The following is a 23,394-nucleotide window of genomic DNA, read 5'->3' as shown; positions in this document are numbered from 1 at the left end:
TGCGTGCGTGTGTGTGTGTGTGTGTGTGTGTGTGCGCGTGCGTGCATGCTCTGGCACATTTACACCCAAACGCACAGTGTGCGCGCGTCTTGCCGTGCTTTGCCGTGCTCCTTTCTAGAGGGAACAGCTTAACGGACTACATGCATGAAGGCATGCAGCAGTGAACCCGGCTCATTAAAATCACGCAGGTCGCGCGCATTACTACACTGGCCCTCGCGGTGTTGCTCGTGCTGCCGGTCGACGGACCCCCAAAAGCGCAGAGGGACACGCGCGCTGAAAGGTGTGGAGGAGAGGCGACCCGCGTGGTACAATGGAACCGAACCCGAGCTGTTAAAAGGTCCAGACGCACTCAGAAGCTGTGAGGGAGGATAACGGCTACATGGAGAAAACCGGCAAGATCTGAACTTTTGGAGGATCCGCTGTGAGGATTATCGTACAGTCCCACAATCTGACCGGTACCTTGAGGGACGATCAGGTTCTCAGTTAGCAGAAGCGTGTCAAAGGAAAAGCTCAAACTATGGCTCGTGCTGACAGTCCTTTGGGGACCTGGCATGTGCTGCTGACCATCTCGCTGGTCATCGCACCCCTTAAAGCTCACGGTAAGCCCGCTGCTCCATACCAGAGTCCCACCCTGTACGTGCGTAAAAAAATACTATAGGCTACCTGCATGCATTGATATATGGATGTTATATGAAAAATGACAAATACATTTGCAGCATTATGATGCAGCAGTCTTTTCAAATGAATTGATGATACATTTAGGGTGATGCCCAAGACAATCGGACCTGCTTCATCCTCCCTCCCCTCGCCTTCTGCGTTAAGATAAGCACTGGGGAAACTATGACACACATATATGTATGTATATATATGTATCTGCATGCCATACCATGCCGGCGCGAGCAATGAGAATAGTTGCACGTGAAAAAAAAAATCATAATGTTGAAATGAGCGCTGCAGTCGCTGCCCAGCAACAGGGTAGCTCGTGCACCAGAGGGTCGTCGGGGTTCACGTGGGCACGCGCCGCCACTGTTTTTAACCGCTCCCGCCCCTTCTCGCCGCACCTCTCGCCCTCAATGTGTAACCAGGCGTTAACACAGTGACATATTGACCGGTAAAAAAAAAAGCTACGAGCCTCTCTTACACTGCAAAACCCGGGGTTTCTTTCGACTCATTAAGAGAAACGTAAAGAATAACCTCTATTTCACTGCACATGTGGAGTGAAAAGATTTATTTTGCTTTTACATAAATTCAATCTAATTAAAAGCTTTAAAAAAAAGCTGAGGCTTATGTTAATATTCTGTTAAGGTTCAGATATATCTCAGTAAACTATGATTACGTCATTTTTGGGACAAACCACGTTATTGGTGCAAGTGATGTAAAGTTTTGCTTCAATAGCAGGTTTGTGACATTAAATAATTAGGCTATATAAATCAAGAGCAAATGTTTACCATTATTGAATAATGTACCCGTTATTATTTCTTTGATTTGGCTAATTCATTAATCGTTTGTACTCTTTTATGTTCAAAAATCATAATGTCTTCAAGCCCTCTTTTTGGCTGCTTGTTAAATCAGGTAATACTTGTTAATACATAGCCTGAAATACTTTTCTTAATTGTGTGAGTCCTGTATAAAACCAAAAAAATGTACCCTTGCATATAGAACAAATAAAAAGTAGCTTCCTTGGCATAGCATATGGGAAAAAAAGCCAGACTCAGAGGGGCTCTGCCATGTAAGTGTGTGTTTGTTCACTGTCAGAGTGAATGCATACTGTGAGGTCCATCTGCCCTGTAGCCCCAGAAATCTCATTTACTGTTACAAAAGATCAGATCATCAGCATCTCACTGACTCCCCTCTATTCACACACATGCACCAAGGTGGAAGGATACAGCTTTAATAGAAAAAAGAAAAACTAAAATGGTTGGGTGTGGCAGCCTGTTTTAAAGGAGATCTAAATTCTCACCAAAAAATGAATTTCTTGGGAAGTTTTTAAGAGCCTTCAAACAGGTTTACATTTTTAGAATTTGTGTAATTACAAGGCTGCTGGGATTCTTCGACCCAGCCAAGCATAGTGACCTCAGGTAAAATGCATTACCATGGTGATTACTCAGCAAACAGTTCAAGGCAAAAATCACACACTTTTTTAAAGGGAAATCGAATTGCTGGGCAGGGGCAAGGGCCTGTTTGTTCAATTTGCTCGTCTTGCTCTTGTAATCTCTTCATGTTCCCCTTTTTCCCTCATAATCGCTGTGAGACTGCCAGCTTCTAACAGGATGCTGTATCTAAATCTCAACAGGGAACAAATTGGCAGATTGAACCTTTTAAATGAAATTTGAATCACTTTAAGTCAGTGTAAACGTGCATGTCTATTTATTTTTTTTACAGATTATGATGTGTTCATGTTCCTTCCTTACCAGATTTTTTCTCAGAGCTGGAGTTGGCATATCAACACTTACTGACTGGCAGCTGATTGATTGAAAAACAAGGGAGCGAGAGAGCGAAACACTAGATTCTCTGTTTCCACTGCAACTCCCTCGCTCCACTCCTCCTTTCAACATGGCACCTCTTTACATCTCACCATGGCAACTAGAGAGTGTGTGTGTCTGTCTGTGTTTGTGTGTGTGTGTGTGTGTTTGAGGAGGATCTCATGGTTTCTCTGCCACCACTAGTCTTCGTGACTCAAGGCACGTTCAGATGGTTTTAGTATTAGCTCTGAATGGAAGTGCCAGACACTGAACACAGTGATCTCATTGGACACAGTGATTTGAGGGAAGCAGTGGAGGAGAAGCCATCCAGCCAAGTATTTTGTCAGTGGAAAAGTGTGTATAAATGGGTCCTTGGAATTCAGTAAACTGTGGGAACATTAACTCAGTGCAGGAAAACATTTCCCAAAACTGATCAACATCACTTTTTTTCTTTCTTTCTTTCTTTCTTTCTTTCTTTCTTTCTTGTCACTAATGATATATTTGAAACTGTGGGAAATGCACACGTATGCTTTTATTGCTGTTACAACTTACATCCAAAAAGTCTTCCTACTCCTATGTTCCAATTGATAAATGTATGCATGCAGCTTAAGCATTGCTTACCTTTGCAAAATGATTGGGAACAGTCTCTGTCCAATCCTCTAACTAAATGCAAAATGTTACTTTCTTTTAAAGATAGATCTCAAATTATTACGGCTCTTACTGAAAAATGCTACTAGCTACCATTTAGCATAGCTAAGCAGAAACATTTGAAACACTTGGTTGCTCTGCCAGAAGTTACCGAACCCCTCTTTCTGAAATTGATACCACTTTTAATATGTGTGCTAACTATAATGCCTGCAGCCAGTTAGCTCCACTTTGCAACAAAATGAAAACAGCTTTATTCGATCTGTTCAGAGGTTAATGAAAGAATTCATGGAGGATTTTGTTTCCTTTGGACAGGGCAAGGGAGGCCATTTTTCATGTGTACAGTTTTTGTACTAAGCTAAGCTAAAAAAAAATGCTAGCTTTAGCTTGATAATTAGCATCAATTGGTATCAATCTTCATGTGTCATCAAGATAATTAATACATGTATTTTCCAAATGTATTCAGTAGTCTCATTAATCTATCTTTAAAATCTGTTAGCATCAAACTACTGATGGAAGCTCAAGCTGCAACCTCTGGTGTTGACATGACAAATGAAGCTATTGTGAAAGTGCAAAAATATGCAGCTCCTCAAGTGTTCACTTGAGACTGCAAAAGTCCAGTTCAGCGCCATTCTAAAATGCCTTTTTTTTACGGGAGAAATAAACATGTTTAGAGCCTGGTTGGAAAGACGAATTTTGTCTGAATAGTTCACTGTACGGGGGTTGATGTTTTTCTACATCTCCATCTGGTTTGATGATATCTGGGCTAAAAGGTATTCATAATAGTAGGCGTTGCTGATCTAACTGATGGGCAGGCACATTGTAGCTGTTTGTCAGAGGGCTTAAGGCCTGCCTCAGCTCCAGCTTTTTTCCTGTTACTAGGTTGACCGGATGTAAGTTTGAGACGGCCTTTCCAACAATGTGACCGCCATTGATGGGCTTTAAAAGTCCGCTTCAGAAATCAATGGGTAACGTCACTTAAACTATGTCCATGTATTATACAGTCTATGGAAAAATCAGCCCTACAGGTCTCCTTTTTATGGAAACTTTGGCATCTCCACTTGTTTCTAAAAGAGTTTGTTGGTTCTGAACAAAGTTTGGCTGCAGAAAAGTGAGTTTGTAATGACTAGCTCATCAATTAGATGTAAGGGTTCTTGTGAGTCTGTTCTTCTCTTCTCTCCTCTCTATCACTGCCACTGTGACTTTGTGCAGATTGCAATGTACAGGAGAAGTGTCTGACAAGTCAGCCTCCAACATATAGCTCTAAATCCTAATCTAATCCTCACCCGGTCTCGGTCAGTAGAGCACATTAGTCATTCACTCAACATGCCTAATCCTGCATCACCATGGTCTGATAACACAGCAGTCCTCAGCTCTTGTTCCGAGTTCATGATAATGAATCACTTAGCTTTTTAACCAGGAACCACAGCAGAGGGTTTCTTTGCCGAGCCACCGTTTTCCACAAGGCAGCTCTTTTATGAAAACCCAATTTTTTCTTATTGCATTTTTTTTTATCGTATTGTGTTTGTTGAATTTAGCTAAATCTATGGTGAAGGATATGTTGACGTAAGAGCAATCTTCGAGAAAACGAGCCTGTACAGCTTGAAGGCCTTTCTGCAGAATACTATAGGGATCTGTTTAAATTATTCACATCTCATCCTTGGGCCACAGTGCTTATCAAACTAAACAGAGCTAGTACATTGGGATAGGCTCCAATCCACAAAAGAAACATGATAATGTGTGCACACATGCCTTTGTTATATATTTTTTAAAATCTACATTTGGACAAGATCAATGACAAAATCTTCTTTGTGCTCTTTCATTGATAGATGTTGATATTTAGTACAAAAGCACAAAAAGTAATATTGCTTTTACACAGCAGTTTACTACATCTGATTTATTTTGTTCATTCATTTAGCAAAACCAGACAACTAGTTTTACAGCTTGACTGGAACTGGACTGTTGAAACACAAAAAGCAACACCTACATTTCTTGCACTTTTGCTTTCTTGTGAATGTTTGATGATTATTTTGTATGTTTAAATCTGTATGTTTGGATTTATTATGTTACAGGTGAAAAAATAGTCTTTTGACAGTTGCTTTAGTGGCGTATGTCATGACTAAGACAAAGACAGTTTGCTTTAATTGTTATTTTATGGTATTTAGAACACCTGAGAGGGACTAATGCATACATATAGTAAAATGTTCCAGTGCTGCTGTACTACACATAAGCTCTCATGGAATACCTCTTGTCCAATCAATTCACTTGGTTGGAACTAAAATTTGTATCAAAGTTGTTTTAAGTCCCTCCAATTTGATCGAAGTATGATACATGATTGTTCAATTGGATCTTTAATGCTTGTTTGTGTATGACTGACAGGGAGGCATTCGCTTGGCAGGCACCATCATCACCACAACCAATCATCTGTCAACAAGGGGGCCTTGAATACTGGGATGGTGCTCAGCGATGACTCAGCAGAAAGAGATCACCTGATAGGAGCAGGGCTCAGGCTCGGGGGCACACTCCCGCTTAGCTCCACTAAACGTCATCATTCTCAAAAACACACCTACCTGGACTTCATAGAAGAGGACACAACTGGGGGAGAAGAGCTCACTGCTGGAGGGGCGGGTCCAGACCAACCAGGAAACCCCATGTCTGATGACGTCATCACCGTGGCGTTTCATAGCCCTACCCCGGATGTTGCTCCGCCTGATGGTGCTCTGGATTGGGACAAAGTCCCAAAACCTCAGAAGCAAAAAAGTGGAGGTCCAACTGCATGGACGCTTTCTGACTTTTATGACTACCTTTCCCCCGATGACGACCTCTCTGCGTTAGATCCAACCCCAGACCCTGAGCCAACCCCTTCCCCCCCGCCTGACATGGAGGACGAGAACCCGCTCCTGTCTGGTGCTCCTGTTGTTTCTGAAAATGTGAGACCTAACGGGGGTCCTAAGGTAGAAAGCAAACCCTCCTTACTGGCTACTCCCAGGCCACGGCCGAGCAGTGGTGATAGTGTAGGCTTTGGTGGCGCCATAGGGGCTGACGGCTGCAGACTCGGCTTTGTGCGCTCGGGGCCTGGGGTGTGCGTGCCTCAGTGTGACATTGAACCCAATTTCTGCTTTAACGGAGGAGTGTGCACTGTGGTGGCAGGAATGGGTGCCTTCTGCCGGTGAGAAAACAAGAAAACATTTTGATTAACATGACATGACATTTCCTTTTCTTGGGTACATTGTAAGAAGCAATGTTTTTTAAAATCATTGTTTTTATTAAAGAAATAGGATTATCAGTTTTTAGTAGCATGAGGATACGTACAGTATATGCATGAAAAGGGCAGCAGGGGTGGTTTTGTGGAGTTTTAAGGCCCTAAAACATTCCCCTTTTTAATTATCTTCCTGGGAGGATTTCCAATATATTCCCTCCCTAACACAAAGGAAAAGATTTAGGACACTTCAGAGAAGCATACACACACTGAAAACATGTACACGCACAGAGACAGAGGGTTGGCTTAATGTGTCATGAGGGCTGGTCAAGATCACAGCGGGGTCGCCAAAGGATTAGCTCAGTTTTGGAAGCAGGGAATTGAAAGAGTGTGTAGTGACCGCCGATGTAGACACTCATAGAAAGTACCGGGAAGATGACAATGCTTTAAGGTCAGGGAGGGATTCACATGTAAATAAACACACACTCCCTGTGCACATACACACACATTCATAGATTCACACATCTTGATTGCACCATCTGTCCTATCCTGCAGCCTCGCTGTAAGCTTGGCAGGAAACTGTTGATCATGTCTTCATACCAACTGAGTAACAGGGTACAGACACACATACAAACATACATGCACGCTGAGTCATGCTGGCTCTCTTAAAACACACGCATACATTTTCACAGAAAAAGACAAGAATTCGTAAAAGACACACACACACACACACACACACACACACACACACACACACACACACACACACACACACACACATACACGCACATATCCTGATCCTTTGATCTCATTACGAGCTGGGCTGCAGGCTGAATCCCTGCTTTGCTGCAGACCTCAGGACACATGTCATCTGCTCTAAGTAACATTTTACACCCTTTACTCTGGCTTACATGCTGTTGCTATAAATAAAATAAATGCACTTGTGCAGAGTATTCACACTGACGTTAAACCTTTTGGCTTCTTTATATGGCTGGTGTGTTTTTCTGTTAACCAAAACAACAGCCTCAAAGTGCTGATCAAAAAGGCCAATGTTGTAACTTTTCCAGGTGCAACGTGCAGGACTACATCTGGAATAAAGGCACACGCTGCGACTGGATGGTGACAGAGTTTCAGGTGTTGTGTGTGGTGGTGGGCGTATCCTCCAGTGTGCTCATCCTCCTCTTCATGATCATCGTGTTCTTTGCCAAGAGGCTGCACCGCCTCAAGAATGAGAACAAGCGCCTTCGCAAACGCAGGTGTGTGTGTGTGTGTGTGTGTGTGTGTGAAGTTGTTCAAGAATAGATGGTGACAGTGAGAAAATAATCGTTGTGAATTACACTATTGTGTGGGTGATGAAGAGAGGGTGCTTAATTTAAGTCAGTCTAATTCCTGGAAGACTCTGCAACCTCATAACCGATAAATCATATTCAATGCAAGTGATTTATAGAGCAGAGAAACGGCAAAAGACAGGGAGAGAGGGGAACCTAATGGGGATGTGGAATAAGTAGTGAACAGCGGGAAAAATCTTTTTAATCAAATCCAATTTGATTTCTACTCGCCAGCTGAAAACTGGTCCTTAGAGATGATCTAATTCCCTTTAGTTTCCACTGAATTATTAAAGTTCTTAGACTGTGATGAATATTTTCTGTGTGATGTGTCTACCAGACCAAATGTTCACACTGTAGATGGGTAAAGTAGGAAAATTTGGGCCTGGAGTTATATTATAAATTCAATATGATATGATATGATATGGTGAGATGCTGTATAATACAGTTTGATACAATGAGATATGATGCAATATTACAATACCGTATCATATCATATGATGTCTTAACACATCATATGATATGATGTAATACAAATACGATGCCATATGATAAGATAACAAATTATGTGTATGATACGATGTGGTACAACATTTATTGACCCTATAAGGACATTTATCTTGGGCTGAAAGACTGAACACAACTGGATGTTTCCACAGTACTACCAATCAAGAATACAATTAAAAAGATAAAAAATCTAAATATGAACAAGCACATGCCTACCTACATACATATTTAGGTATCATTTTATTTGTGCATAACTCACAAAGTCGATAGCAGAGACTGCTTGAACCGAACACATTTATGACACATCTTTTCCTCTTTGCCCTCTTGCAGTAAATTCCGCCCACAGAGTAGCGAGCCACAGACGGACGGCCTCTCCGTTTCCACAACAGCCGACGGCTCGCAGCCAAACGTAAGGAAACTGTGCGATACCCCTCCGCCTGCTCCTCAAGCTCACACACACAACCTGGCATACTATGACAACATTATATGTCAGGTACGCCCCAGCTCTCCTCCTGTTTTATTCTCCTTTTCTCCTCCAGTTCGTCTCTTTCGTCTTACTCTTCCTGTCACCTCACTTGTATGTAAAACTTGTCTCTTTTAACCTAAACCTTTTTTTTACTGTTTGTTCGTGATAACCTCTCTTGTGTTTTCTTACTCAGTCAGCTTAGGAAGTGATTTTATTTTTTTTAATCACATTTTTTATGCACAGATCTAACCTTACAATCAGCTAATAGTGGTATGCACACATCTAACTCATCATGGTTACTATATCAAAACTCTTCACAAGCTTTCCCCCTTAAGTTGTGAATGTGCAGTATGTGTGTGTTTAATGCTTTTCAAACACATGGATCTCTTCAGAAGCCATCAACAACCGGCTATACCTGGGAGTATAAACCAAAAAACCCTTATAACAACTTCCAGGTATGTAAAGTGGAAATGCTCACATCATCTGCAGCAGTCTCCCTTCCTGGCTTCGCTTTAAATCTATCCACTGTGCAACCTCTAGCCGCCAGATTTTTGGCTCCCCTCTGTGCTGCAAACCTCACTAACAAATCCTCTTCCTTTATCTGATCATGGATCAGCGGTTTTTTCGATCTGAGGCTGCTGGCTGAAATTATCAATCACTTCCTGCAGGGCTTCCTGTTGCCAGTTGTTCCACATTAGCTGTCTCTCACCTGTGCCTCTGCAGCTTCCTGAAAAACTAAATAAGGAACCTGGCCTTCCTTTTGTTTGTTTTTTTACTGCTTGGTCTGTTCTTGTGCCAGTGAAATTCAGACAGCCATTTTAGGGTCCTTGTGAAGCAGGTCTTCCATTTTCTACCCTCCTGCAGGTAGTGCATGTAGTGCTTCTACAAAGGGATTCTCATTCAGTAGGAGCATGAGTGTGTTTGCCTGTGTGTCCTTGAATATAAATGTGTATGCATTATTCTTTATCTATGTATTCATGTGTTTCCCTGTTTTGTATTCATCAATCATACTCACATACCGGGTTATTAAGCCAACATATAGTGTTACTGATGCCTGGTTTAAATTCTAATCTCAATAAACACTGGGATATCGTGCTAATACTTTCAGATGTTAACAGAGATTAACAACATAGAGTCAATAAGATCAAGAGAACAAAGCCCTTTTTGCTCCTGGGACTTTTCAAAAAAAATGTTGTTGTCCCATATTTGAAATTGTGCTAAGCAAGTGTTGTCCATGAGTAGCTAGACTGACAGATCAATAGTGCCCTACTTCCTGCCTGCTGTGCCTATGACCTTCACGTGTCTGTGACAGCGAGTCGATGGATGGACTGAACACATGCACATATTCACAGACACAGTAGTTTAATAGACAAACAGCTGTCTCAGTGATGGGTGTGTCGTATTCATACATTTAACACACATACACTTTGTAAACAGCAACGCAATCTTAATGGATTTAAAAAACATTCATTTTCATCCCATTTCCAGGGTTAAATCAAGTGGACACATTATGACTTATCTTTCTGCTCCCAGAGTGCTGCTGGCATTTTGCTGCAGTAGTTTTGGATGAGTGACACTGACTTCTGGATACTCTAAATGTCAGGTCGAGAGGCTAAAAAGCCCCCCGCAGACACATGGTCAGCAATGCAGTTCTAAAATGTCAGAGGTCCAATTTGTATTTTCTTAAATGCCGATGCATGAGTAGTTGATAAGATAAATGTCCAAGCACACAGGTCCAGTATGAGCCATGCACTGACCCCTATTGGTGTAACTTGAAAGATATCAATTTTAGCTTTCAGGGAAATGCTGCTGACTTTACTGTAAATTATGTTTATGATTTTAATTTCAACAGAATTTTTAAGGACAGGAAGTTATTAGTCTTCAAGGTACCCTGAACACATGCTTTGTTGTTTCTAGACCAAATCTTGAGAAAAGCATTAAATGTCTGCACAGATATGCAGAAACACCCAATCATACTAACATGATTAACTGATGTAGATTAGGGTTGCAGAACATCTACGTAAAACTGTGACGTTTCTCTCCTGTGTGCATGTATAGAAATGTGTTTACTGTAAGTGCAAGGCAAGTGTAACAAGTCACAAAACTTTCCCCCACAGGATGATCCTCAGAAGCAGGTGGACCCCTCAAAGTCCCCACAGGCCAAGGAAGAGGGCTCCATGAACATCCTCAACTCTCATTCCCCCAAACACGAGAACAACCGGCCCACCTCTGTCGCCCACACTCCCAACAACACTGAGGAGAACGCTGAGGTAAACATGGTCCAGAACAACCTGGTATAATATGACCACCTGGAAAAGTGTGCAGTGGTGGAGACCAAAAAAATATAGAATGCACACACTAATAAGAACAAATCAAGATAGGCTAACATTGTTTACACCGTGTACATTGTGGATTTGAAACAGTCCGATCAGGCCCTGAAGTCAAAATTTAAGCACAATATGAATTCAAAGACACAACTTGAAGAGCACAATAGTCCTGTTTACAAGGCCGCCATGCAAACGCTGATCATATAGTGGCGCCGCTGCCTCCTTTCCTTCCTCCACCTGCCTCTAACGCTGGACTAAAACCTCTGGCTTGGACCAACTAATGACTGACTCTCCTCTCTACTGATGCCCTGCCTTGGTCTTGCAAATGAACTCTTGCTCCTTCATTGTCTTCTTTCTTCCACTCCCCCCCCAAAAAAAAAAAACCTCTCCCTTTTCACCTCTGCCTGCCCCGCCTTAATGTCTCTCCTGCTCGCATGCATTGGTGTTATCAACAAAAAAGTGTCTGAAAATTTGCTAAAGAAGTAAGTGAAAATCAAGTGAATCTGTATTTGCGAATTATTCATGTTTGCTAATAAGTGGATATGTCTAGATTACATGAGGTCAAAGTATTTGCTTGGAGTTGATATTTGAATCTATATAAATATATAACACATGCTGTGTCTTGGTTTTCAATGTGATTTATAATACTTTAATGTACTTGAGGTTCTTTTGTACTTTTTTTGGTATACATGGAGGATTATAGTTCACAGTTGTTGGAATAAATCTTTTTAATTTTATCCAGCTTGTCCCTGTGTGTTGCTATGAGCTCTACTTTCTCTCCAGCCTCTCTCTCTCTCTCTCTCTCTCGTCCCCTCTCTTGTTCACTTGCTCTCTTTCTCGCTTGCTCTCTGTCTCTGCATGTATGCTCATGATGAAGCCAACTACTGCCCAACCGCTCCCATGCTAATAATAACAGAATGCACGGCTGACCCTGCTTTTGTGCTACAGTAGGCTGCTCACAGATTAGACCACACAAACAATAGTGTGTGGACCAATCCAGTACCATGGACAGCTCTCCAAAATTAACTGAACTCCCACTAGAGTAACAGTGTTTTAATTAAAACTAAAACTAATCTACCCTTGAGTTTCAATCGAGAGGAAACAGAAATATTGAAATCTATTTATAGCTTTAATTATTATAATCCTGTCTTTATTTTTCTACAAGAGAATATTATTTATTTTTTGCACCTACGTGTTTCTTGTTTTTTTTTTACTATAACCCTCAACACATTACATGTGTGAAATGTTATCTCTTGAATATTTAGCATTATGTCCTTTTCCATTTGTCTATGTCTGATGCTAATTATTCGTGTCTGTGTATCCATCAATTGAGAGTAAGGGCTGAAGGACATAACTTTGAAGATGGCCTGATCACTTTTTGAAAATTGAGATACTCCAGGTATCCTTAGCTCTCTTAAGAAAAGAATAACAAAGATAGTATAGGTTAAACAGCTTCATGTGTCATTCCTATTACATACAATGTTTGTACATATCTTTCTTTAGTGTACTTACCTACAAATGTGAATCATTGTGGGCGGAGGTTCAGCTATTAATAAAATATCAAAGGTAACTTATATTAAAATAAATCAAAATCAAAGTCATCAGTTGCACTAACAAGAAAGGACAAATCAAACAGAGCTCACCTTCAGGCTTGTTCCAAGAGAATGAGGGGAAGCAATTAAGTGGTTGCAACCTCACCACTAAATGCCCCTAAATCCTGCACACTGGTCCTGATATTATGTTTGAAATATGGCCCAATGTTTCATAGTTCATCTATGTTTTGTTTACTTTCATTTCACTATTCTCTGTGACTGTCCCTACATTGTTGCCTCCTTATCCACTTACCATATTCCCATATCAGGATGGAGTCACTATTGGCCTGGAAGTGCTCCTCCCTAAAGACGCCAAGCTCCATCCGGACATGAGGCCAGCCCTTCAGTATGATGTCTTCCTCTACAAGGTCCCCAACAATGGAGGCTCCGCCTCCTCTCTAAGTCAAACTCCTTTGGCTCACACCATCGACTCCTACTCCTCTCACCCCATGCCCAGATCACCTAAGTCAGCCAAATCACCCAAGACACCAAAGTCACCAACGGTGCCAAAGTCACCCAGACACATCAAGGAACAACCACACAGTCCCCGGGAACCCATGTCAGGGAGGCATTCCTCGCCCTGCCGTCACCCCTCACCAAGTTGCCACCCATTACCCAGTAGTCACACTGAGCCTGCCTTCTTATCCTCCCCCGCCTGCCACCACCAATTCCCCATGCCCACCTCTTTCTCCTGCTCGCCTCTTTTACGGCGGCCCAGAGGTCGGTCACAGGGTCCTGATTCAGAGCATGAGGAGACAGGGAAAAAAATTGCACACATTCGTCCTTCCCCTTCCTCTCCTCACCTCACCCAGCCTCCACCATCACCATCCAAGGGGAAGTACAGCCCAGCCAGCACCCGGTCCCTGCCGCTCTCCTGACCAGGCCTTCAGCCAACCACACAGCCACACAAACATCAGTCATACTCTAATCAATCAAGTGATCATTGCTCTAACTCTTGTATTAGTGGTTTATAGGTCATATATCCATCCTCCCTACATTTATGCCTTCAAGATGAGCATGTCAACTTGTCTTGGTCCACGGAGCCAGAAAAGTACAACTGGGAAAACAGGGATGCGCCAAAACAGCCACATAAAGCGCTGTATAGTCATACATATTTACACATGTAAATAACGACTTCTCAATGCTCAGGTTTCTGTTCAAAAAAGCACAAATTGAACCACTAGCCAACATAAGAACACGCTCTTCTAGCATGGTGCCAATGTTAGTGACTGCTGAAGATATAGTTCATAAAGATTTTATAGAGGTTTACCACATTAGCCTTAGTGTTATCATTGGTTTGTGTAAATGTTTTGCTATAAAGTGTTTAAGATTTTGTAATGTCTTCACAGGCTTTTTTTTGTATGTTTTTTCATGTTTCTAATCCTCAATAAATAGATATTACATTCAAGTGTGGGTGTTGTGCTCTGAAGATGGACAGACAATATAGACACAAACTAAGACCTATATAGACTCAGTTAGCATAAGAGAAGAACATATTTTCCTGTCTTGTTGCCAAATGACATGTTGAATAAATATAATGGACTCTGCTGCCTCCTTGTGGACACAGCAAACACTACAGTGAAGCGCAAAAACAATCTCAAAGCGTCTGGTGCATGCACTTCAAAAGACACAGTAAATAAAACAAACAAACTGCTAAAGGCTAATCATGTGACCTTTGTTTCTATTATAGTCTGATTTTTTTTTTTAAATCTACAGTAGGCTACCAACCACAGCACATGTACATCTACATATTTCTTAATTTACTGTAGCTTCCTTGGAATTTAAAAAATATCCCACATTACTAGCCTTTCAGTTCAGAATATTCATTAGGTCAACAAATTGTCTGTTTCTCAGCAATATGTAACTAAAGCTTGCTAACATTAGCTACCTTAAGTTAAGCTAAAAGCTTTAGGCTATAGCTTAGCATCTTACAAGAAGAAAATAGGAGAAGGTTGTTTGTGAAATATCTTTGTTTCCCTCTCAGCCTATGAAGAGGTGTGTTGGTGTCCTTGTTTAAATGACAGATGAGTGGCAGATTAAGCCATTACTACACTTACTCTACAGCACAGGAACTAAAATACTAGCTACACAAATTTGACAATACACCACACCATCATCAAACTGAACAAAATGAAATCAGATAAGTTAAGGTGTTTGAGTTGCTGCAGACGACTAGCACTTTTACAGGATAGTGTGTTTAGTGTGACTCTACAACGAGCCACATGGCAGGAAAGTATGTTTTTTTTAATGTTTAGTAAGGAGGTTTGTCTTTTGAAGTATTGCTCTTTTAGTAAAACACAACTGAGTAACACATATTTTCTTCATGAAAATAAAATTCAATTCAGAACAAACTCTCTGTTTGGATAAGTAAAAGGGATACACTTTTAACCCAAGTTAAAACACAATGGACAGGGAAGAGTGGGGTAAGATGAGTCAGTGGGTAAGTTAACACACTCACTATTTCTAGGTGACTTTGCCTATTTCTAGAGTCTGTCGGGGCCCTAAGCAAATATTGTTTAGGGGCCCCTCCAGCCAACGTTCATCACCATTATGTCTGCCAGTCCCCCGATGCTTACTCGTCTTTGTATTTTTTCCTTTTTCTTTTTTCCCTCCCACAGATAATTCGTCTTTATTTTCCTTCAATTTAATTGACAATCTTTATGCATGTGATGTTTAGCAGGGCTTTTTCTGACCGTCATTGCAAAATTTGCACTTTTTGAGCCACTGCTGTGGTTTAAAGTTTCTAAGCCCTTGGGGTCCCCCTACTTGCCTGGAGCCCCAAGCAGCGCCTTGTCTGTTGACAAGCAGCGATTCTGCATGTGACGCATAGGTAACTTCTTCTTCCTCCAAAAAACACTTTTTTTTTGTTAAAGTACATTTTCTGTATTCCATGTATCATGGCTTTTAAGTCAAAGTAAATCTATCTAGGCATACAGGTGTGTATGACACATGTTGGTCAATTTCCAACATATGAAATTATGTGAACAATTTAGCTAAAGATTAGCCTGAATTGCTAAGCTAAGCCTTTATTTCTAAAATGATGGCCATGAGGCAAAGTGAGCCAGATGCTGCGAGATAAACTGAACCAGTAGGTCAACCATATTTCCCTTCAGCGTTGATAGATGGAACATAGAGAGTTTTTTTTTTAGGAGTTTTATCATAACAAAAAGTACGGTCTTTTACCTGCTTTTTGTAAATTGGCTTGAGATCAAATTTGTTATGAATTGGCGCTATACAAATTAAGATTGATTGATTAAAGATTGATTGATTGTGTCATAGTGAGAGATCTTAAGGGAACTTCAAAAAGTTATAGTTATTTAACGTTGCGTCTACCTTTTATATTCAGGTTATTTTTCTCAAAGGAGAGCTCATACTTACAGAGCAGATATCTGCTGTATCTGAAATTTAAAAAAAACAGATCAAACATTTTTATTAGAAGTAGGCTATAATAGATTGAACACCAAGTGTTACCAAATAAACAATACTTTCCTCTTTAAAAAAAAACAACTCAGATACACAATGGAGTTAATTAATTTCTAATGAATAATTATATTATCAAGGCCCTTTTGTCATATTTGTACCGTTCTTTATAATGATATGAATCTTACCTCCATCTTCTCTGGTGTTCAGTGTTTTTCTCTGGAAGTATAGAGGTCACTTTATTTCTTTTGGCATTTTAAATTAAATATCCAACACAATTCCCACAAGGTGACTTCCTCTTTGTTGGTTTCCAGCTTTTGGCTACAGTGGATCAGCTTTGGTTCTCTGACTTTTTCCTGGTTTAAAAGCAACTTATCTTCCCACATAGATCAGGAGAAGGTGAGTGTTTCCTTTGTGTTTTTCTCATTTATATGAAATAGCCCATGTTGGTATGAAACAAGTAATTGCAAGGTTTTCAAAGTGGAGTGTGTTTTTATTTCTCAATGCCTCTCAGAGCCTCTACAGAGCTCTCCTCTGCTGCTCCGTCTGTAAGGTGCCTGCAGTTTGTCCTCTATGTGTCCTTTGTTGTCAGTGTTTATAAGCTGTTGGGCATCAATAAATGCCCCGGCACTTCTCTGCAAGGACACAAGAGCTCAATAGTCTAAAATAAGTTTCCCCCTGAAGTTACCCTGAAACTGAAATACATTCACTTTGAAATTAAGTTCTCCAGGAAACTATTTTTCAAAGTGGGTGCATGAGAATGCTTATAAACAATCAAATCAAAAAAGAGTAGAGTCAGTCATCTCTCAAAAGGAAGGTCAGGGGTTTGATCCCCAGCTCCTGCAGCCACATGTCCAACGTGTCCTTCGGCAAGACACTTAAGCCCAAGTTGCTCCTGCTGCTTCGTCCGTATCGTATGAATGTGTATGAATTGGATTAGTTAATACTGATGGACACTTTACATATAGCAGCGTCTGCCATCAGTGTGTGAATGGTAGGTGTGACTTATGGTGTAGAATGTGCTTTAAGTAGTCAGAAGACTAGAAAAGCATTATACAAGCTCAAGTCCACTTACAGTCTCTGAATAAAAAGGGGTCTGTGGGGTCTGTAGGCATCCTGGCCCACTTTTTAATTCATGACTTCAGATAAACTTAATAAATTCAAACTTAGCAAAACAAAGCAGCTGTTTCTTTTGGAATAAGAATCAGTACTGACGGTGCAAATCACTGGTGGTTTAACTTTTCAGCTTGATGTAGCCTACAGTAGAAGTAAACTTTTTGTCTGGGTACACCTTGTCATCAATTGGACGTTGCTAATGAAGAAACACGACATTCACACACAGCAACACACGGTAAAACAGGCTTTAAAGATGAAGCAAAAGACAGCAGAGAAACACTGCTTGTTCAGCCCGACGTTCAATAACTCCTTAAAAACCCTGATTGTTTATTAGCACCAGAGTCCTTTCAATGAGACAGATACAGGAGCATAAGAACAAACGGGTAGGGTATAGAAGATACTCCCATGTGAAACTAAATGTCAATTTACTGTTTTAGATGTTGATATTTGTAGGTTTTCTGCCCAAATCGAGTCCTTCAGCATGTTCAACAAAAGAAACACAGACTCAAAGTTGTGTTTTTATATATCAGGCAAAACACGTCACCATGTGTGTCACTATTCAAGAGATGTAACAAAGTGTCTTCATTAAACAACCTGGGATTAGAATGTGTTGGAGATTTTTTATAAAAGTGTGAGAGACATAAGGAAGCTACTCCTCATCTTTATAGACAACTATAAGGCTTGTTGTCTTAGTATGTATATTTCATGTATTTTTTTTTTATGTATATGTAAGTATTTTTTAATATTTCTTTATTTTCTCCTCTGCTCTCCCACTACCTGTTTTAGTTTTTGACAGTTTTTGATATGTCACGTACAGCTGTTCTCTCATTGTTTGTGCTTTTACAGGTCAGTAGCAGCCAAGATCAAAGTCAAAATAGCTGAATTGTAATTATGTGGTTGTTCATGTGGAAAAAGTCCTGATGAACAAAACTACCTTACTAAAATAACCTCTTTCTGACCTGGTCTGTCAATGTAAGCTGGAAAATATTTAACTACTACACAGGGGAGAGTCTCCACAAAAAAATAGAGAAGTAAAAAAAACATTCATTACTTGAAGGTGTTTTTTATCGAATTTAGTTAAAACATTTTCTTTGCTATTCCCACTTCTCTCTTTTTCTGTGTGTGTGTGTGTGTGTGTGTGTGTGTGTGTGTGTGTGTGTGTGTGTGTGTGTGTGTGTGTGTAGCTCCTGTATGAACCACTGAGCGGCAGCATTGCCCCACAGTCCTGCATACTGTAGCTCCAGATAAGATCCTCTGGCACTTTGAAACCGCTGATCTGCATCTTCATTAACATTCACTGTGTCGACTGAGGGAGTGTGTGCTGATTCAACATGATGCTGTGATAATTGACGTTATCATGAAGATATCAGGATGATCTTGCATGATCTCACTTTTTTTAAAAACCTTAGAGGGGAGGAGATGTGAGCTGAGATAGAACACAGGTGTGTGTGTGGGCTGAATGAATAACGTGACCTACAGCAGGTAAAGCTTGATGGGTTGACGAGATGATTAGTCTGCATCGGCTCCCAGGGGAAAAGGTTGGGACCCACTTATTAAGGTGAACTGAGAATTTATTTCAGGAAACAAACACAAAAAATGGCATCAAACCAGTGAATTATTCCTACTTAAAAGTATTTCACATGTAGCCAAACTTGAAGAGGGATTTATTGTAAAACACATTTAGATTCAAAACACATTAATCAGCCACTCTGTTGCAATGGCCTACATTTCCCTTTGTTAAAATAGATACGTATGTTTATTTTGGGTCAGTCCAATAAATAATGAACACACAAAATGTGTATTAATTAATCCTCAGCAAAAATAGTCCCTGGCAAGAGCACAATTTACTCCTGGGGTCAGACTTGCCAAAAATATTTATTAACTGAGAATTAAAGTATTAACAGACAATAATGGGCTTAATGGTTTTAATGGTTAATAGAATCCTATGTGAAATAAATTCTAAAAATATATGAGCATGTCTAAAATGTCCTAATTCACTTGAGGCTGTTGAATGCTTGTGGGCGTGTATGTGGGTGTTAATCTGTTAAAGGATGCTCACGCCTTATGTTGTTGTACAATTTGCAATTAAAGCATCCTTTATTATGTTATCTGAAGAATTAATCCATGTTTACAATAGAGGCATACATAATCCTTTATTACCCCGAAAACACACACAGATAAGGTCACAGATTAACCTGCTTCCTGCGTGTCAAAGGTGAAACGGGAAGAATGAACTCCTCTTAAAATCATGCCTCTCTTATCCTCTCAGCCTCCTTTCCTCCACCTCTCGTCTTGCCCTCTTTCAGCTGTTGTCATATGGTTTATCAACTGCAGTAGTGTCACTCTCTCTCTCTCTCTCTCTCTTCGTCCCCCACCGGCAGCCTCCTCCCTCGGCTTCCATATTGATTTACTCGATATCCCGTGGTCACATTCTTGTGGCGAAGGTTTCCGGCTGAAAACCGCTGACATTTACCTCTCAGTCGCAACATTTAGCTTGTTTAAACGCCACAAAATAGTGTGTGCATTTGCAGTACATGCTGTAAAGAATATAAAGGATGATTGCAAACATTTTGAACATCTAACATCATTATGTAAAAATGGCATGTCGTGATAAGGTGAGTCAAAGGTTAAAGATTTCAGGAGATCTTTTTTTTCCCATAACTAACCATTAAACACTTTTTTCCAGCTCTACTTACCCATTCCTCCACAGGTCCTTGTTATAATGGCAAAGTCTTGGATCCAATGTGGGCTTGAACACAGGGGTAAGAGTAAGAGAGTAAGAGAAAATAAATTTTAAAAAAGTAAAGCTACTGAGAATGACTTCCTTTCTTAGGTGAAATAAGTAGGAGCCACTTTCATTGACACACATGCACACACACTGAACATATCTGAAGGCAGGATAGGAACACCTGTGGAGAGGAAGGTGGGGACCCAAAGGCTGCACCCTGCTCTCACCCAGTGGTTGCTGGAAGGAAGGAACCCAAATTTACCAAAGCGTGTGGGAGGCATCAAACTCAACACACACACACACACACTCTCTCCCCTGAGACGCAGGTGTGCACTATTGGGAGGGGCTCAACACAGCAGGAGCCCCGGCAGTGAGGCTTAGAGGGATGAGCAGCGATAGAAGTGCTTGTGAAATTACCAGCTGTGGTATTTTTTTCTTTTCACATTAAGTCCTGGAAATAAAAACTTTCATAGGTTTATATTCTAACCAAACTATAAAACATTACACTAAATAATGCATAGAATATCAATGCTCATGCTATATCGTAAAAAATAAATAAATTGTTCCTTAGGTTAAAAGGAAGCCATAATAGAAAATGCAACAATAATAAAAAAGACCAACTGAGTGTAGTAAACTATAAACTCTGAGTAAAACCGACACACAATAAAAACAAACTTTTCATCCAACCACACAATATATCTATAAATATGAGTAAGATTAATATAAGTAACAGGAGAACACTGGCTTATTTGCACAAGCTGGAAAGTTACAAAAGCAGCATGTAAAACAGAAAGAAGCATGGATTTGAACATTCTGTGCAGGCAGCACAGAGGTGATAATTCATTTCATAATTAGATAAGTTCATCATTTCATATTTTGAGTCACTTGTTCAAATTTTTCTCTCAAAAAAAATGCAATCACTGACACAAAACATGATGATTCAGGGCCGGAGTTTTAGTCAGAACAATAAACAAACAAGTGAGTCTGTTCTACACCTCAGATATCACCCTGACGCCTCTTTTAAAAAGACTGAGGTCAGTCTTATGAAAATAAGTTATTTTACTGGGGGAAATATTCATTAATTTGATTCCTAGTGGTAATTGACTTTACAGCTCGTATAAACACTTAATTTATTTATAATATCATGGTCTGCTGATAGTGGAGTCAGTGTGAAATTGCATTAACATTAATTTCCCTCCTCTGTGTTCCCGTCACTGCAGACTTATGACTGTCTCTCTGACTGAGGGAGTTCATGTGTTCAAGAGCCAGCTGTCCCTCCAATAACACACTCAATAATTCATATTGTAAGGAACACACACACACACACACACACACACACACACACACACACACACACACACACACACACACACACACACACACACACACACACACACACACACACACACACACACACACACACACACACACACACACACACACACACACACACACGCTGATCTGTGTGTTGAGATGCAGGTCAGTTCAACACTTTCGATCTAAACTTGGCCAGGGAGAAGCTAGGGAAGAGCTGACTGGTCGTGATGAAAGAATCTTTGCTTGCTAAGGAGGCAATAAAAGATGTGTGAGTGCATGAGCTAGAGATAAAGGGGCAAGAGGAGAGGGACTGTGTGTGTGTTTGGTTGTGTGTGTGTGTCCTCATTGCTAATGGAAATCAGATCTCTCATGTGTTGAGCCAGCAGAAGTGGAGCAGTAGATCCATCTTGTCACACTGGGGTCAGACTCGCACACCGACCTTCACTCAGACACTTAAGTGTAATTTCTTCAAATCATTAAAGTTTAGCCCCAAAACTTGTCCAGCTCTTGAATCAATGTGTGCTTATACATTAAGGGATTAGATACAAGACATGATAGACAACAGAACGACTGGGTGGGGTTCAAATTTGCTAACTTGAGTTGTTTTTCACAGAGTGTTGGCTTCAGTGTGCCGCCCTATGGAGGCTTGCAGAGGCATGTCATCTTTAAATTGTTTCTCGCTTCAAAAGCTCAAAGACTCCTCTGCTGTTTTCATGAGTTCTGGGGCCAATTGCTTATCTAGTCTTGTCAAAGCAAGTCTTAAGTCGTAGTCATTGATATTAAAGTAGATTTAAAGAAAACAGGAAAATGTGCTACAGTATATTTCTCAGGGTAGTGATGGTCAACTAGCATGAGTGCAAGACTTTTTATTTGGGTGGCAATCTTTATTAACTGACCTTTTTATAAAAACAATTAAAAACGATTAACTTTTAGTTATTGTGTTTCTAATTGTACTAAAGCTCTTGCGAGGAGTTTTTGGCTGGTCATGAAACTGAAAACTGAAATTAATATTGTTGCCTCTACATGACCTGAAAAAGTCATCATCATTGTCGTAGACAAGATTGATTATTTCTACAGTTGTTATTCATGTCTTGAGTTGCTGCTACTGGGTTTTTGTTAGATATCGTTATATTTATTGTGGCATATTTCTTCTGAAACGCACTACTTCACTCTAATCTGTGACATCTCAGGAAGCCTCAGCAATTTCTTCACATTTTGCACAAACGTTACTGCGGCATATTAAAGAAATTGTTGACGATTACCGGTACCTAAGAATTTATAGAGAAGTCATACCAACTTCTAATAGGATAAAATGAACCAAGCTATAAAAAAAATAAGGAAGAAGAGCAAACACTGAAAAATCTCTGAAATCCAAAAAATAATTTGGTAGAATATTCTTCCTTTATCAAAGTAACCCATAAGTCATAAAATAGGCTGATTGCAAAATCAGGTTTTCAGTGCTTTAAAGTCTACATCTCTGGAGTGTACTGTTTGCACTGCAGCAGCTTTAAAATTAGATTCATGCACATAAATCTAAAGGTCAGGTAAAAACCCTTGGCCTTTTCACCCTGATTTAGAATTTGAAAGCACAGTGGTATTCATGACCAATTGTTCAAGTCCAGCTATCGATATCAACACATAATGGTCACTGTAAGACCGTTATCACACTCTATAGATACTGCACAAGAATCCATCCACGTTTTCAGACTCTCTGCTTTAATCAGGTCATTACCCAATTTAAAACAGACTAACCTACTGGTCTTTAACCTCAAGTGCAAACACACACACACACACACTGCCGGATTCAGTTTTCTCTTTATGCTCTGCTGCATTAACAGTCAGCGACCCCCCCCCCCCCCAATCTCTGCTTTCCTCTCCTCCACCCCACAACAGCGTTATGATGTGCAGGCCCCACACTGCAGGACTTTCAAACGATACCATTACCATTTCAAAGAACCTGCTGCCTTGTGGACCTACAAGCTGTAGCATGTTAAATTCAGTAGGACGTTGTTTGCCACAAAGCAGTATCATCACCTTACATCTTTTTTTCTAAACTGTATGCCAAGCATTTGTGTGTTGCCTCAATTAAGGAAAAGGCATCGATGCTGTGTGTGTGTGTGTGTGTGTGTGTGTGTGTGTGTGTGTGTGCGCGCTCAGTTGCTGCTGGGTATCCTGTGAGGCATCACTGCCACTTGTCAGGGTTTCAAAACACAAGCCTTGTTGCCGCTGCTGTCAATTATGTGGCAGATATGGAGCAGAGGCCGACAGAGAGAGTGAGGAGCTGAGAAAC

At 40.5% G+C, this 23,394-nt stretch overlaps 1 protein-coding gene across 3 annotated transcripts; it reads left to right on the top strand.

Moving 5' to 3' along the window:
* Positions 1-13,585, top strand: cspg5b (chondroitin sulfate proteoglycan 5b). 3 transcript variants are annotated; one of them, XM_061059519.1, is made up of 7 exons: positions 1-599; positions 5,487-6,276; positions 7,374-7,562; positions 8,469-8,547; positions 8,997-9,059; positions 10,722-10,874; positions 12,793-13,585. In XM_061059519.1, the coding sequence occupies exons 1-7, from the start codon at positions 518-520 to the stop codon at positions 13,399-13,401; spliced, it is 1,965 nt and encodes a 654-aa protein (XP_060915502.1). In that variant the 5' UTR covers positions 1-517; the 3' UTR covers positions 13,402-13,585. The 3 variants fall into 3 exon arrangements, with proteins under 3 accessions (XP_060915502.1, XP_060915501.1, XP_060915503.1); XM_061059518.1 differs by lacking the exon at positions 8,997-9,059 and having other exon boundaries at positions 5-599; positions 8,469-8,631; XM_061059520.1 differs by lacking the exon at positions 8,997-9,059 and having other exon boundaries at positions 7-599.
* The last annotated feature ends 9,809 nt before the right edge of the window (positions 13,586-23,394 follow it).

This window comes from Labrus mixtus, chromosome 16 (assembly GCF_963584025.1).
Source record: "Labrus mixtus chromosome 16, fLabMix1.1, whole genome shotgun sequence".
NCBI lineage: Eukaryota > Metazoa > Chordata > Actinopteri > Labriformes > Labridae > Labrus > Labrus mixtus.
Note: the sequence above shows the minus strand (reverse complement) of the source record. Positions and strands in the feature narration are given on the sequence as shown.